General features: G+C 42.6%; 1 protein-coding gene across 1 annotated transcript; it reads right to left on the bottom strand.

Moving 5' to 3' along the window:
- Window positions 1–5,244: 5,244 nt before the first annotated feature.
- On the bottom strand, window positions 5,245–8,604 carry LOC124683214 (AT-hook motif nuclear-localized protein 1-like). The gene is made up of 5 exons (XM_047217773.1): window positions 7,602–8,604; window positions 6,709–6,776; window positions 6,190–6,321; window positions 5,820–5,981; window positions 5,245–5,580 (listed from the first exon to the last, which is right to left on the bottom strand). The coding sequence occupies exons 1-5, from the start codon at window positions 8,161–8,163 to the stop codon at window positions 5,284–5,286; spliced, it is 1,221 nt and encodes a 406-aa protein (XP_047073729.1). The 5' UTR covers window positions 8,164–8,604; the 3' UTR covers window positions 5,245–5,283.
- Window positions 8,605–17,988: the final 9,384 nt, after the last annotated feature.

Below are 17,988 nucleotides of genomic sequence, written 5' to 3'. Positions count from 1 at the left end.
GTAAATCTAGTAAGTGATAGATATGCCTAAACAAGCAACAACACATAGCATATCCCAGCTAACCAAATGAGACAAGTCTTGGTAGCCAACTGAATCACCTAGCACCACCTAGCCTTTTAAAACCATCAGAAACAGTCCTTTTTCTTCAAAGGATACCACAGATGGCATTCATTTACATGATCCCCTACCGTGGATATCTCTATTTTCATCAAAGCCAACAAGAAATAGAAATTTATCATTACTCGGTTGAGTTCAAAACAAAGCTCGGGGTACCATAAGGGATTATTCATCACTTGGTAGTAACCAAGTGATGTCGGCAAGAGAGAGGCCAAGCCCGAGCTAGTCAATCCAAGTAGAGATGGATATGCATAAGTAAGCAAGAACACATAGCCTATCCAAGTTAACCGTGATAAAACCAACCTTGACAGACCAACTTAATAACCTAGCATCACCTAGTCTTTTAAACCATCGAAACTTCCCATTTTCTTCAAAGGATACCACAGCTGGCATTCATTTACATGATTCCCTAATGTGAATATCTCTATTTTAGTATCTGTTCTTATCCAAGTTTTTGCCTCAGCCTTTGCATCATTGGCTGAGCCAAGACATCAAGCATCTGGCCAGGGAGCATTCTTTCTTTTTAGGGAACTATATGAACTATATGCACATGATCCAAGTAAGCATCCCCACTAATCGTAGCATTATAAGCATAGTAGCATACCATAAGCTCACAACAATCCATCAAGTAAATCTTCACAAGGATACCACAGGAGCATAGTAGCATACCATAAGCTCACAAGAATCCATCATTTTCTTCACAAGGATACCACAGTAGCATACCATAGTAGCATTTAATGCATTTAAATGAACCAAGTAGCATCAAAACCAACCAAATGTCCAACTAGCAAGCAATACCAAGTGAGCAAGTCTTCATTACCTTGTACAGGTTCAGACATGGATTTATTTCCAACAAAGGATGGAAATCAAATTAACATCATTGAATTAAATTGAATCATTACCATCACATGGTTCATCAATAACAATTAGGGGCAATGCATCCAGAGCAACATCAGCAATGCATCCAGAACCACTACTGTGGTACATCAACCATGAGCAATGAGCCAGTAAGTAAATCACTAGCACATGATGATCATTTGACCATTTAGAGCATGGACACACAAGCAAATAGCAACAAGATAGTTCACCAGGAATGGTGAGAAGCCGCAAGAGCATGCATCTAGCCGCAGACAACAATGACAACAAGCTAGGATAGATAGATCAACAAAGAACAACGAACAAGACATCAACAAGCAACGAAGAAGACAACCAGAAGCATGCATCTAGCTGCAGACAACAATGACATCAAGCTAGGATAGATAGATAGATTGCATCCGAGTAGCACATCAACGAAGCAACAAGAACTAGCACAACGAACAAAGAATAGCAACACAACCAGAGCAGCACACAAGGATTTCGTCGAGCACTTTGTGCTCGCGCGGGAGAGGAAGAGGGAGGGGAAGGGAGGGGAGGGGAGAGAGTTCACCGACGACAGGGGTGGAGGAGGAGGTTGACGACGACGGCAGCGGTGTAGGAGGAGGAGGACGCGGCGGCTCCTCCACCTTCACGCCACGGCGGCCCCTCCTCGCGGCGGCCCCTCCTCGCCGTAGCGGCAGCTTGTGCTGCAGGTGGCGGGGATGGGAGGACTGTGGCGGTATGCGGCCCTCGCGGAGGAAGGCGGCGGCGACGGCGATGGCGACGACCATGGCGGCGCGCGGCGGATCGGAGGAGAGGGGAGAGGGGAGAGGTGGACAGGCGTGGGGGAGGGCACGGGCGATGATATAAGTTACCTTAGTTCTGTGGCGCACCCGAACAAGTGCGCCACAGAATCAACTACTTCTGTGGCGCACACGTGCGCCACAGAAAGAGTTATTTCTGTGGCACAGCACGCCGTGTGCGCCACAGAAATACCTACACTAATAATTGGTGGTGGCAGGATGTGAGTCCCATATAATTTCTGTGGCGCAATGTTCAGTAGTGCGCCACAAAATTAAGCTATTTCTGTGGCGCACCTAGCATGGTGCGCCACAAAATAACATTTTGTGGCGCATTTTTAGTGGTGCGCCACAGAACTAAGCTCCGCCTATAAGGGTTTTCCTACTAGTGTCAATCAGATGATGTCATCAAAGTTCAGTTGTAACTCATGTTGCTACTCGTAACTAGCACAAATCACGATATAAATTGAATGGTGTAAGACTTGACTGAGCACGAAGTTCGTTCTCACCTAGCTGAGAACTAGCAAATCACTTGTTTGTATACTTGTAGGTACACTTCTACACTTGAGGCGAAGCAGTGTACAATAATCTGGAAAATATATTAGACCAAGCTTTAGCCTACCGTACCATGTCTCTACTCTGACTCCTCTGTCCTAACTTTCTTTTTTGCCATTTTTGAATATTTTTTTCTCAACGACACGATTCTTCAAGCTTTGATTGCTTGCACCACAATTGGCGCCAAGATCAGCGAGAGCGCCATGCCATCAACCAAACTAAAAGTCATCTGTCGTGCCACTGATCACGTGCCAGCATGACCCGGTGATTCGCATGCATGCATCGCGTTTGCTGTCTGGCTGGCGCGCGTGGCTTTCCATGCACGCCCTCGCTTTGTCCCCTTGTCCCCGCTAACCAACCTGCTCTCCACTAAATCATCACATGGCCACCCCCTTAAGACCAGGGCACTGTCAAATGCACGCTCCCTCGCTTGTCCTAATCAGATGATTATAGTACTGGTACTTTGTGAGAGCAAGTTAAGGTGCATGGGAGCCCAGCTGGCTAGATTGCTTGTTTATTGGGCCAGGTTAAGCTACTCTCTCCACCGAGGGCTAATCATACGGGACACACATGCTTGACGACCGCCTTTTAGGTTTTGACCACACCCAGCTGGCTGATCTCGCCGGAGAAGAGCATATGCGAACAATTCTAGGTAATCATAGCAACAACATGAGATTTGTTGCTATTTGCTTACGTAGCGTGTCCCGTAGTAAAGCTCCATGAAAGAGGCGATGTGTGAGACTCATCTAAGGTTCCGTTTTTTTGCCGCCGGTCTGCTCCGTCTCCACTGGTCTTAGAGCTGTAGAGGTGTAGCGAACCATGGCATCTCGCTTGTGTGAGGTTTCCCGTTTCATTTTAGCTCGATTTTCGGTGTTTTCTTTGGGAAGATGAAAGGTGGCAGAATAATGTCCTCTCCACCCTATCCTCGCTATGGTGGTGCGGCTAGTGCCGACGAAGGGCTTGTGAAGTTCTGTGTTCGGCGGATCTCCTGGGATCCAATTCATCTTCGTGTTCGTTAGTGTGGTTACATGTTTGGTTATTCCGATCAACGGTTCTCATCATTGGCGAAAGTTGCTGCTCTACTCCGTTGGTCCTTTGGACCCTTAGCATGACGATTTTCCGCCCGTCTACTATGACAAGCTCTACTTACTTCGACAAGTTTCACCCGGCTCTAGTGATGGAGGGGTGAGGGCGGCGACGCGCCTTCGGCTCGCTTCACTGCTCGTAGTCTTTGCTAGCAGGTCCAAAGACATATTTATAATTTTTATTACCTTTTGGTATCTTGTGTACTATTGTTGTTGATGATTAATAGATCAGCGGTTCTTTTAGCAAAAAAAAACATGAGATTTGTTGGAAACCTAGGAACTCTTACTTTTAGGCTGATCAGATAGTGACAAAAACACTACTTATTTCGCTCTGTTAAATTTTTTATTTAAAAAACTTGGAAATTAGGTTCTACAATGATAACTGGTTGAGAAACACTATACTTCAAGATCAATATCCGGCTCTATATAATAGTGTACCATCGCGACGGTCCTAGGTCCGCACCAGATATGATATTCAAACAAGATTTAATTGGCCCCGAGTCTTGCATCATGGAATGCTCTTCTAAATAGATTGGCAATAGTCCAACTATCGCAAGAGGCTGATAACTACATGAGATTAGTAAATTCTCCATAAACTCCATGTATAGAACATTGCTCCAGCTAGAGATGCTATTTAAAAATAGTAAAAAATGGAAAATAAAGATACTGCTAAATATTTAAAAAAATTGTCTGATACTTGCCTAGAGGAGTAATCCTCTCCAAAGACAACCCTGTAAAACGCAATTGGCATGGATATACAAACTGCGTATTTTTTTTTATTATGGCGAGACAATTAAATTCTTATTCTTTCAATGCAAATTTACCCGTTCTATATGGCTAGTCATCCAAATGACTTCTAACATGTATCGACCATGTAGTGTTGCTAATTTATTTGGCAACTAGTCACATAGTATTGATAATAGACTTAGATTTTTATTAATATGAGAGCCCTTGCCGTTACTTGGTTTGATAAGATTTTTTAATGATAAGAAACTTTTTTTCTAATTCAGGTTATCTATCGGTGTACCCATTTGCCCTTTTATGGTCATCTCTAAAAAGTGTGGATAATCAAGACCTATTTACGAAGGTGTCTTCAAGGTTAGAGACGACGACGGATGTTTTTATTCAACATGAATGGCAGGGTGGTCTAATTGGTAGACGGTTTACAGTTTCTTAACGATTACTTGTATTTCGCCTTTCTAATTTGTCACTTAGTTACTTTTCGTAGGTTTATTGCGGCGGTGTCCATCTTAGTTATGTAGCTGCCGACGTAATGGTGAAAATTTTATTAAAACAAATTGCCTTTTATCAAAAAAAATCAGATTTCCCACAAAAGCTTTCTACACTACCATTTCAGATGGGACTTCAAACTTGGCTTCATTTCTTGGGCTTTCAGCGGTTTAGCTGGACTTGTCGGGCCAGTTCCAAGTGAGTGGAAAATGAAACCTTGGAAAGCACATTCAGACTGGGCAGTGATCATGATTAGTGAAAGGTGACAGAAGTTACATCGAGAACAATGGCGTGAAGAAAATCTAATGCAGAATTAATCCTTATAATCTAACAGATGAAAGTGGTCTAAGATGCTAATCAAAACACACTAATAATACAAGTGCAGCTACACAATGTTCAATAAGATCGACAGGTACTAACTTCACATAGCTACAGCGAATGCAGTTAGACTCTTCAGCTGCTTGACGACAGAAAACCTAGCGGGATTTTTGAAAACCTAGTTGGATTGCGATACATCTTGTACAGGTCAGAAGGAGCTGTGCTGGCCTTTCCGCCCCCGTGGCAGGAAGAGGCTTCGTGGAATGTTTCGTCTGTCAGGGACGGTTCCACGCTCCAGAGGCTCTCGTCTGTCCGGGACGGTTTCAGGCTCCAGAGGCGGTGAGCTTCAGATCTTCAGATGGAGTACTCGACGCGTCGACAGGTGCCGATTGAGCAACAGGCGAAGCCCAGCTCTGATCTGCGCTGTACGCTGAAGTTACGACGTTCATTCTGGGGGCGGCAGCAGAGCTGTTCTGCCCTTGCTCACTGCTGTGTGTATCCGTGCTGGAGAGTGGAATGGCCACAGGTACTGACTGCGTAAATGTCGGTGCGGCAGCCACCTTCGCCTTCTTTTGCTTCGGCTCCATCTGATAGCTTGGCAGGAAGCTTCCGACGACAATCTGGCGATCAGATCAAATGATATTCAGTTACGTTTGGCATGAGATACATATACAACTACGAGGCTCCTAGTCGCAAACAAATGTAAAATGATTGCCCAATGTGTAAACCGAATAATATACTTTATCTATTTTCACCAAAATGTTACAATTATAGCTAGATGTTTTGAGAGAATTGTTGGATTTTAGTTTAATAGACAAAACAAACTCATAAGCATTCAGATTCACAAACTCAGCAGCACCTGAACAGGACTTGCTGCCACCAGAAGGCCGGCAACTCCTCCTCCAACAACACGACCATCTGGGCTGGCAAGAGAAACACTCATCCCACCTGACCGACTTCGTGGTCCACTAGTTTCATTTGGCATAAAGGAACCAGACAAGGACAGCAACTCAAAGCGTCCCTAAAAACAAAAACAGGAAATCAAAAGACCAGTCAGAATCCTCTGTCAAATAGTCTTTTCACAAGTATGTGAAATAATCTCATAATGATAATAATACGTACTCCCTCCATTCCATAATTCTTGTCGTGGTTTTAGTTCAAATTTTGAACAGAAAACACGACAAGAATTATGGGACGGACGGAGTACTATTATGATTGAGTGACCAAACCTCGTAAGTTAATGTGCCACCAGAGGAGTCCGGTTGACGAAGTGTAACATTTGATATCACGCCGTTAGCAGAGAGAATACATATAGCCCGTGGCCCTTGTTGAGAAAATGAAATGACCTTCATCGTCACATCCTAAATAACCATTAACAAGTATCAGTACCACTAATTATTTTGGTCCTCATAGAGAAATGTAACTGTATTTGTCATAGCTACATCTGGCTAGCTGTAAGAATAGCAGTGATAAAACAGTAGAAGCAAGTAACCAGAACTGAGAGATACAAGTCTGACCGCAAAAACACGATTGACGGATAACACTAGACTATCAGATATTCATATGTACTGTATTGACAAACTAGTCTCATAATCTGACAAAGCTCTCTGAGATCGAAAATATTTGTTTTCAGATAAGGTGAAAACATGTCTGGCTGGCTGGAACTGGAATACCATTGGCCAAAGTGAACAAAATCAAATATAAACTACCAGACAATTAAGTATTCAAAGAAAGAATTGAAATCATACCTCACCAGGAGCAACAGTTAGAATATGAGGAGTGAAATTCCCGCCAGCAGAACCGGCCACCATGTCACCTGCAAACACATACTGTGGTTAACAATCTGACACCAGAATATTACAAAACAAATACAAGAGAGCACAACCTAAGATCACCAGTTTGCTTGAAACAGAGTTATTCATTCAAACATAAGCACCCCCAAATCATTCAACTAAGAAGCCTAGTAATTTATGCTTAGGCATGCACGTCATCCTTCTATCCGTCACCATCACAGCTTCAGCACTACAAAGACATGTATGGCCAGAGGTACAAAGGGATGAGGAGCACATCCATCCTAACTGTGAGGACCTTGGCATGATCCACATATCTCCCTATTTGGTACCGGAATCTGAAACTACCTTGTACCCACTAGCAGCAGCACCATGCCGCCAGTGCTACCCCCACAACGGCAGAGCCCCACCACACAACAAGAACAGCAACGGCAAGAGGGTGCAGCGAGGATATGCCTCCACTTGGAGCCCACTTCCCCGAGCTTCGAATCTTGGAGGGCACTAACCAGCCTGAGATCCCTGATGAGCATGCAACTGATCGTGGATAGAGGGTCGAGAGGAGACAGAAAATATTCGGATAAGAGAGGGACAGACAAGGGACGCTGTCATGACAATGAACGAGCTAGCGAGTGACGCCGCAGACCAACCACTACTTATGCCATTGGCCTGTCTGCAGCCGGCATCCAATCTCCAGTCTCGCAATTTCTGAGACCTAAATACAGGGGGAAAATAAAACACAACACCCAGTTTTGATTTTTCATAGATAGAATAGCATGTGGTAAAAGATTAAATTTGTTCAGGAATTTTTGGAAATCATTTTTGGGGGAGTAGATGTGAGCAAGAATACCAACCAATGGAGCCGAAGTGGAAACCGAACTGTTGCTGCGGCTGATGCGACTGATGCGGCTGGTGCTGCTGCAGATGGTGCTGGTACGGCTTGGACGCCGCGGCGGCGAAATCAATGGGCCGGCCTCTCCCGCGCTTCATGGCGGCGCCAACCGCCGACGCCGGCGTGTACTGCCCCGCCGCAACGGAGGCCGGCATCGGCACCGACGCGGAGATCGGCGTGGCGTTCAGCGGCCGGATCAGGCTCCCGTCTGGGCCGTATTTCCTCGGCCGCCCCCTCTTCTTGCCCACCTTCATCACAGGTCTCGCGGCCGGAAACCCTCCTCCTCCCGCCGCCACCACCGCCGTCGTCATATAACCCGGCGGCACCAACAAATCAGTCGAGCTAATCTTCTCCACCGCCGACGATGCAGTTGCAGCTGCAGCTGCCGTAGGCGCCACAGATTCCGGTGATTGGAAGCTCACCGTAGCCTCCGGCACCGCCGCCACCGGCGCAGGCGCAGGCTCAGCCGAAGTCGCAGCCGGAGCCGGAGCCGGAGAGCCCGGTTCCCCCGACTTGGCCTCCATGCACGCGGCACTCGACACACAACAACCTCCTCCTACTAGAGCTCCCGTCACGAGCTCCCGCCATCAGAGCTCCCACGCACTAACCCCATCTGGCACCGCCGCCGCCTCCCTCCTTAAAACACCACCCCACAATAATTCCCTCAAAAAAAATCAAAACACCGCGAAAAAACCAACAAAAATCTACAAATTCCAGGAACAAAAACAAGAAAATATTTTCACGCAGCTGGGAGGCGAGAGGAGGAAGAAGCTGAGAGCGAGCTTGCTTGCAAAACAAAAGGGAGGAGCGAAGCCAAGACGAACGAAATAAAAAGGCAAAACTAAAGCAAAAAAGGGGAGAGAGCGTGAAACAAAACCAATAAAAAAATGAAACTAAACTAAATTATCGGCGAGTATTAAATTAGTGCCGCGTCCGGAGTAAAGAAATTGGACGCGCCATTGTCGCTGTACGCGCAGGGCGAGTTTTTAATGCGGAATTCGAAAAATGCCATCGGCCAGGGGCAGAACGGGGAGAGGAAAATGATTTCCTTTTATTACTTAATTGATTTTAATAGCGGGATTGGAGGAGTTAAGAGCAGTGGTGACGAGGCTGGGCGTGGTTTTGGGAGTGATTTACGGTTGTGCCATCATCGGCGGCTGGCTTGTCGTTGCATGCGATGCGAGGGCTTGGTTTCCGGCGAGTCAAAGGGGACAGTGAGAGTGTACAGTGGAGTGAGAGGGGAAGCTGAACTGTCCGTTGGAAGCTGCTTGGTTGTGTTTTTCAACGGCTAGTCTTGTGTGAAATGAATAAGCACACGCTCATTTTCTTTGGTCCGCATTTGGTCCGCGGCGTCGAAAATTTAGACAAATTCATGTCTGCATTTCAGAGGATAACTAACTTAAGTAAAAGCAAAAAATAGATAATAATCCAAATTTGGTGCAACAAAGATAGTTCAAAACCAGCCATGCCAGCATACACAAAGTTCAAAATAATGTGGACACAAATGATAGTGCGACCGCGATCAAGGATCATCTTCTTATAGGGAATGCACACTTATGTTTATCTTGGTTTTGCCTCCAAGTACTATCATGTGGAAATTTTTTAGTCTGGTCTTCGAAGAGCACATCCAAAAATTGTCATATGTTGTGCTTTCTTGGATTCATAATAAGTGTCAGGGCTTTAGTTCAAATTTAATCAAATTTGGCCGAGACTTATTATGTAGCGGATGGGGAAGAATATTAACAGGTTTTTCTAACTCTCAGCTAGATGGAGATTAAGTTAGTGCTCAGTCAAGTCGTACATCGTCTGATTGCATTGCATGTACACATAATTTGCAAATTCGATTGAAACTGAGTTTTTTTTAGTTATAAGTTACAACTTGGTTGCAACTGACTTTTTTCAGCTGCAAGTGGAAATGCAACTAAGAAAATTACTCTTAACCGTTAGATTTTCTTCGGAATTCAATTTTTTGAAACCCAAGACTGTGAGGCAAAGAGCCCCATAGCAATTTATTACTCCAAATTAAACAAAGTTATATACAAAAGAAGAAAGACCAAAAAAGAAAGAGAAAGGCTCTAAGGCACAGTCCTAATCCTAGAGAGCAACCTATCCTTATGCTTTACTTTGATCCTATATTGGATCAAAGAAATACAATGAATTAGCAACATTAGCAACCTATCCTTATATACAAAAGGAATTCATTTTATTGCAACATGGGTTGTAAGTGATATTTGATAGCGCCATCTGATTGAGAACTAAGTTAATTCGGATTCAACTCAAAATTAGCAACAGCAAATATTAACCGAGTTATTATTTTCGTATGTTCACGTTTCTTGTATGCTAAGGTATGGCATACATAGTTGTTTGAATATCTATATCTAATAATAAAAGCAAAACAACTTCTTGTTCGGATGTTCTTTATTGCCCTATTTATCAATTGAATTTACAACAATTACCACCACTTTAGTCAAGAAAACAGTTTGTTGTGTTTTGTTCCGCTATTGTCGTTGATATATTCATCCATACCTCCTATCGGGCCTAAGGTTCGATACCATCCTCTCGTCGTCGCTAGAATTTTTTGACGGGAAATTCTCTGTATTAAAGACCATAGAAAAATAACGAAAGACAAATTTTGGAGTTGAAAAATGTGCATTGTTAACTATACATAGAAAATGGGTGGTGGCTCCGTGATGGTGGCTCTTGTTCTTGAAATTATGCCAGAACTACAGGAGCTATGTGGGGAATCACCTATGGTGCTTCCGATGGAGCTAGGCTCATTAGAGCCATTGACATATGCCATGGAACCCTCACCATGCACCACCGCCAGAGCCATGCCGGCAGCTCGCCTTTGAGCATCGTGGGGATGTGAAGTTTGGGTATGTGGTGTCTTCGAGTGACGAGATTGATGAGGCATGTGTGCTAGCACTTAACTTTGATGCGCTCTTTGCAAAAGAGCATCGCAACTTACTTGTCAGTTTGGAGGCGGCTAACCTTGGGTATGGCTAGGAGATTGCTTGCATCTTCGGGTGGGGGAGGCTTTGGTGGGTATAATCAGGAAGGTGGAGAAGTCTCTCCGGAGGATAAGAAAGAAGAGAGGCATCACAAAGAAAGCCTCTACATCTGCTTCATTGATGGCCCCAACTCCCATTTCAGGCTACCGTGTCTGTCTAGTGGCGTCTTCTTTGCGGCGTGGTGATTCGTGTGTCATGAGTTTGCAGTTGTAGTAGGTTGAGAGGATTTGTTGGTTGCAGCTCGTGAGAGTTTGTTGTCTTGTCTAGTTGCATGCTTTGGAACTGTTTGTTTGTGTTTTCTTTGTAACGATTCTTGCCCAATCATTAATTAACTGGGCATGTCTCTTCTTAATATTAATATATTTAATTTATCAAAAAAATACCGCTTCTGTATTAATAGATTGGGGCAAAGCTTTTGCCCCCGTTTAAAAAAAATACTATGCACATATTCACACTCTGGTTATTTTTGTGTGGCTTGGAACCCAATTTTTCTACATTTAGGTTTTACATGTTTGTAGTATACATAACCGACTACATTAAGAATTAATTTTGAATTTTTTGAGACTCCGAAATCTAGCTTCAAAATTTTCAAATAAAGGGCTTAGTGTGGTCCAAGCTCTAAAAGGTGGCTCTCGCTCCTCGATTCTATGACATAAACCAATGCGGTGCATACAAGAGTTCCATTAACCAAAAGCACACAATTGAAGAATACATTGTACATGTGTGTTTAAACAAAATAAACTTACAAGAAAAATATATTCTAGAGCAGTGTTTCTACACTCAACATCAAGAAGACCAATATGGGATACCATGTAATGTTGTTGCTATATTAATGTTAGCATAATGTGGATTAGTTCGTAGTGGTATGTAAAGGTTACTACTCTTTGAAATAGAGGGATTGAGAATGAGCTATAATTATCTAGGTGATAAGAGAACTAAAGAATGTTGCTTAATCCTTCCAAGAATTCACGCCTCTATTTGCACGGCCAGAACAAAATTATGTTGCATATGCCCACGTGTGTGTGTAGTTCTAACATTTTGGGAAATCAAATATTTTAAGTTTGGCCATGTTTAAACAAAAGGGTACCCACATATAAGCCACTAAATTAGCATTATTAGTTTCATAATGTAATATATTTTCAATATATTGCTATTTGGTTTCACAAATATTGCTATATTTTTGCGTGAACTCAGTCAAAGATTGAAATAGTTTGGCTATCCAAGAAATCTGGAAATACACTCTTTCGTGAACAGATGGTTTATAGTTGCGTCGGCAAAGCTCTTTTTTGCGTTATATATGGTATGATCCTTGATTTCATGGTCAACAAGATAACACCAAGGAAACCATCGCCAGATACATAAACCAGTGAGTTGATCCAAGAAAAAAAACATCTATCCTTGACAACACCATGTAGCTTATAATGTAAGATTTTTGACAACACCATGTAGCTTATTTTGGAAAACCATAATGTAAGATTTCCAAGAAAAAAAACATTCTAGAGTTATTTGAAAGGTTGGATGTGGTTAGTCTTGTAAAATGGCCATATTTGTTAAAAAAAACCATGTTAGTTACATTATGGTTTGTAAAATGAAGATTTTTTTGTAGTGTTGAACCTAAGGCCACCACTCATCCAAAGGCGAAATGTATACTCTTTCCGTTCCTATTTATATGACGTCCGCAGGTCTTGAGGTTTAAATTTGGCGTCTGTTTGGCCTACAAAACATGGATCATGCGCCACAAAACTCATATCGACGAATTTGCCTAAACAAAACTTTAAACATTGAGATTGACTTGACACGTAACTCATATATTATGGGACAAGATTTATAATCTAATTGTAAAATATGCAACATAATGTAACTCATATATTATGGGACAAATTGATTTGTTTAATCGTGATATGCGAAACCACGATCAAGATAGAGTCGGAGGGCCGGAGGGGGTACAAAATAATCCAACAAGAGGGATTATTAAATTAAAGAAAGCTAAGCACCCGCCAAACCTTTCACTAATGAAGAAGAAGAAGAACCAGCTGGCCATCAAAGCAACCGCCATTAATCACCACTTGTATTTTCAGGCCGAAAAGTGGTCGATCGAACGAACATAACCACGCGCGCGAGGTGAAATGAAAAGCAAAACAAACTCATTGCACAAATAGGAGCAAACCGGCGGCAACAACAATTGCTTTTCCTCCCTGCATGTCTTCTTTTCTTGTTCCCACATCGCTGTGTATGTATCCTTGCTTTTTTCTCTTTCTTTGCATCGTAACGTGTCGAAAGAAAGCGGAACAGGAGAGTGGCACTACTCGCATGCGTGCATGGCATGTGACAGAATAACAAAGCCGTGTACGCATGGCATGCACAGGGGATGTGGATAGGTTTGATATTTTGGGTAGAGAGCACCTGCGTGATCCAATGCCAAGCGGAGCGAAGCGTGGCTTTTACAGTTGGACCGCATCTGCGGACTGCGGCGGTCGGTGGTCAAAAGAACAAGCTAGCCGTACGGCACATGATTAGACCTTGCTCGGACTTAACCTACAGTTTTTTTTGTATGGACAGAACACAGCAAATACTACATTAGGATGTCACAAGTTTATCTGAATTTAGATATATCTCGAAACTCTTTAGTGTATAGGTATACCTGAATTCAGACAAATTTCTGATATTGTTTCTTGAATGGAGAGAGTAGATATTTGGTGGAGTGAGTGAATATGTAGAGTCAACAACAAGTTAAGTGGCGGTTTCTTTGCAACTCAAAGTTGTTCGAGTTAGTTTAGACTTTTTAGACCATGTACAGTCAGGGATGCAAAGGGCATCTCACAGTTAGGTGCTTGATGAGATTGCGGCGCCAGAAATTACAGACGCACATGCCGTTAGGCGTACATTCACCTTTGCTCAAGATGAAGGTTTTAACAGGATCCTCTTGTTATTGGTTACTGGCTCTCTTTCATCCAGCGGATTCAATCACCAATGATCAATCTTTGATTGGAGTAGCCTTCAAGGACATCCAAACCCTCGCCCCTTCGATGTCATTAGTGACTTTTCGTGCCATTAGCCATTTGTGTAACAATTCAGCACATGCTTTAGCTCGTAGAGCCGAACTTTATGGTAGTATTTTCTTCCATGATAGTGCTCCGGATTTTATCCGCGACAAACTTTGTATTGATGATTTTTGATTAATAAAGTGCTGAATTTTTAGAAATAAATAAGCCATGGTAGAAGTTTTAAAGTTTTATAAGGATTTTCAGAGTATGAAAATGTATCATTTAGGTAAGTACCTCGTATCTCGATCTTTCCGATGAGCGGTAGCTTTCCCGGTGCAATTGCTGGCACGCACACATTTGTTAGAGAGGACTGCGCTCTTCGTCGATCGATCGGTCGTGGCCCTACGGCATGGACTACTACGGATAATGCGGCCCGGCATTCTCGCTAGAAGTTCACGCACGTCCGTACCAGCGATCAGCCAGCGTACGTGATCGATGACCTGGCTGTCTAGCTGACTTGAACTTGACGCACGTCCGTACCAGCATGAGGCAAGCATGCATATTCACCGCCTGAGCGTGAGGCATGTTTTTTTTGTGAATTTTGCACGGATTATGGAAAGATGCAGGGGAGAGAAATGTTTTCTATGGGGGGCAGTCTCATCCTCAGCTTTCCACGAAGTACCTTTCCTGCTTTGCACGTCCTGGTGCTATAAGAATATTTTTTATCCAATGGTCAAATATGGAAACATATACAAAACCATAAGTGAGTTAGGTCGGTTAAAAGGCCGATCTTCAATTACTACTATTTTTGCGAAAATTCCCTAAAACTAGCAGAAATTGTAAATATGTACTCAGACCATCTAGCGACGACTATAGACACTCGCACAAGTTGAACGAGCGCCGTCGTCCTCGCACTCCATCACTGGATTCGGGTAAACCTTGTCGCAGTAGAGCTTGTTGTACTAGATAGGCGGAAATCGTCGTGTTAAGGCTCCAAATAACCAACACACCCGAGCAGCAACCATCGCCAATAATAAAAATAGTAGATCGAAAGAGACTGACATGAAACCACACCAACAAAGACGAAAACCGATCGGATCCTAGGAGATCCACCGGACACATGATTCCACGCGTTCTCCCCTAGTGTTAAACACACCAATGGAATGGAGCGATGTATGGTGGGGAGGACCTTATGTGACTTCAGGATATAACCACCGCCTCAACATCCCAAAAAATATATTGAAAACAATGTAAATAAAGAACGAAAACTTCCCGTCAGCGAGGGGCTATGGTCTGCCACACCTCCAACACCCCAAGCCCACCAGAGACGGAGCGAACCGACGGCATTGCCGGCAAAGAGAACGGAACCCTAGATGGGTTTGTGGTTGCCGCCTTCTGGTTGCCTTTCCTGGCTGCGTCCGACATAGCATATCCAAGTAATCCTAGTTTATACAAAATTAATCTAGGAACGTAAGTGACTATAGTTCATTGACCCGCATATAGTTATTTCTCAGTCGATAATATTTTTGTCTCCTCCATTTCCCGACGAGTCGTAGTATTTTCATCAATGGTCCTTGGAGATGATTGAGAAATAAAAAATTTCCACTCGCATGAGAAATACCAAAACCACTATTTTATCCTTTGTTTCAAGTATTTCTTCTAAATACTAATACTATATATACGTTAAGGGATCGAGCAAACTTGATGATGGGTTTATCATAGTTGGTGGTGGTTCCTGAAGTTAGGTTGTAGATTATTCCTGTTCAAATTTGAGTGCATTGCCGAAAGTGTAGAGAAGCTGCAAAAGAATATGGAGAAACAATTAAGAACTTACGACTCCTACTTTACTACTTTCAATACACTACAATAGCTAACTATGCACGTAATCATGTTGAAAAGTCAATCATGGACAGCTCACGAGAAATCAACAATATGCATTTGCTTTATTCATGAAAAAATAATTATTTTCTATTATAATAAACCTTTCATTTTCTTGCAAGATAAGCATGACAAAGATATGAATTTGGCAGCAGAAAAATATAAAGATTTATTATGTTGGATTGGGATGGAAACATTTATAAACGATACCAATTAGGGAGCACTAGTGTGGAGTCGGTCAATACCCAACAGTCCATGGAAGCAAGACAACGCAAAACATAAATTAGATTTGTTGATTAAGATAACCTAATGACAAGCTTTACTCCAACCTTGCCTATAATGTATCTACCACCTATCTATCCATCTAACATCTAATAATCTACTAACAAGAAGAGAAGAAAAAGAAGTTTAGATCATGGGAACTCCACCACCCGTGTAAACCTGTGGGAGGACAAGCAAGCAACCAAAAGGAGGACAATTTGTACTTAAAGGATGTGATGGGTAAGTGGGTCTCTCTCTACTAACCTAAAAGGTGATTATTAAGTAAGCACTAAACGCCACTTAATCACAACTTAGAATGCAACCCTAACTGAGGGCCCATGGTAAGAAGACAAGTGGCAAATGCACAGAGGGCATAAGATGATAAGAAAGATGTCCATCAGCCATTCTGGAGGCATGTGCAACATATTCCTTCAAGTCTTCACATACCATGCATATAAATAACTCTCTTTGATTTCCAGAAGACAAGATGAATTTGCCTGGCTTTTTCATGGGATAATTTACAGTAGATTTCAAGACCTAATTAGGGTTCTCACCGTCAAAATGTAATATTTTCCGTCTGGCTCAGATATTGTAGTGTCTTCAGTTTTGGAGTAGTAGAGCAACAACCATCGCGCTCCAACCAATAGTAGCACGTCCAGATCCCTGGGAAACCTAGACAAACCATATCGGCCCATCTGTATGTGTTACTGAAGATTCCCACAGTTAGCTTATCAATGGTTCCCTTTGCAGGGATTAGTGGAGGCCAGAACACATGCTCATGGTAGGTAGTGGATTGAAAGGGTGTTAATTAGTAAAAACGAATACACAAAAAAGGTCAGGGTTATGTTCCTTTTCGCGTGATTCCCAGTTCCAACGCACTAGCTAGTTACCAAATGCCATTGTGTGTTGTCCAATTAGGTTACTGATTTTTAGTGCTTCCTGAGCATCCAACTAGCAAGCTTATCCAAAGATCATTATCCACGAAACCTGCTTTGCTGTGCACCTATCTGTCCGTGTACATAGTTAACACGGTTTCTCTCGCAAATCGCGTGGGCATATTCCACCTGACTTTCGAGCTCTTTCTTCTGTGCAACATAAAGGCACCGGCACTACACACTCCTACTGTCCTACTGTACATATCACATTCAAGCTAGTTATCGAAACCCTTATCACAGAGGTCCTGATCTGAGATATACGGAGTATAAAAGAAAAACAAAGGCGGTACGGCGTGCATGATTGCAACCAAGGGTTGTGAGATGCCAATGCCCAATTGGCAGCAAAGAATTTGAGATGCCAAAGGATATTACCACGTACTGTGTTCCTGTCGCCTTGGAGCCTTTAAAACTGATTTGGCCCTATCCCACGAGGCCACCATATGCAGGCTGCAGGAATGTGCGCATCCAGTAGCACGCATTTGAGTTCAAGCACCGTTAGCACTTTGGCATTTTGCACATGCAATTCCCTTTGTTGAAATGTGCTCAAACAATTCTGAATTTCATGAAGGCTCCACCTAAACATTCCACATGGGCGGCTTTCTTTCCTACAAATCTCAAAATTTAAAATATTCGTATATTTGTAGATTGATGTTCATGTATTAAAATATTCATGTATTAGAAAAGTATTCGTTTATTGTTGAAACAAAAAATAACCAAAAAGAAAAACAAAGAAGAGAAATAGATCACTACAAGAGGGTATGTCATATCGTGGCAGATTGGAAGGACGACAAAAAAAATGCTTTCAAAAGTTTTTTGCCCGATGGATCAACTAGTCGTGGGCTCGTGGCGCCTAGCAAAGCAGATGTATATACAAGAACGACACTTTGCAATGCCACCCTAGAGGATATAAACATGATGTATAGAAATGCCCTGATTTAAGACGTGTGGTATGTTTCATATTATTAGTTATGTTTCATATTATTAGTTTGTATCGTATATTTAAGGTAGTAATTGATATGTGTGTTTTTTCTTATTATGACATTGTATCCAATTGTATCCAATAATATAGAATTGATTATATTTTTTTTGCTTAATTTCTAAACTTGGTAACGAGAGAGAGAGGGACTTGTATTTTCATCCTTTATTTGGGAAACGAATGATTAGCCTGAATTCTCCAGAAATTATTTCAAAGAGTACACAAGAACATCCAGTCCTTGCGTCAAGATAGGTGGTAGTCCTAATTATACGGACAATTGGGAACACAATCATGGTAACTAGAG

The sequence above is a fragment of the Lolium rigidum genome, chromosome 1 (genome assembly GCF_022539505.1).
Source record: "Lolium rigidum isolate FL_2022 chromosome 1, APGP_CSIRO_Lrig_0.1, whole genome shotgun sequence".
NCBI lineage: Eukaryota > Viridiplantae > Streptophyta > Magnoliopsida > Poales > Poaceae > Lolium > Lolium rigidum.
Note: the sequence above shows the minus strand (reverse complement) of the source record. Positions and strands in the feature narration are given on the sequence as shown.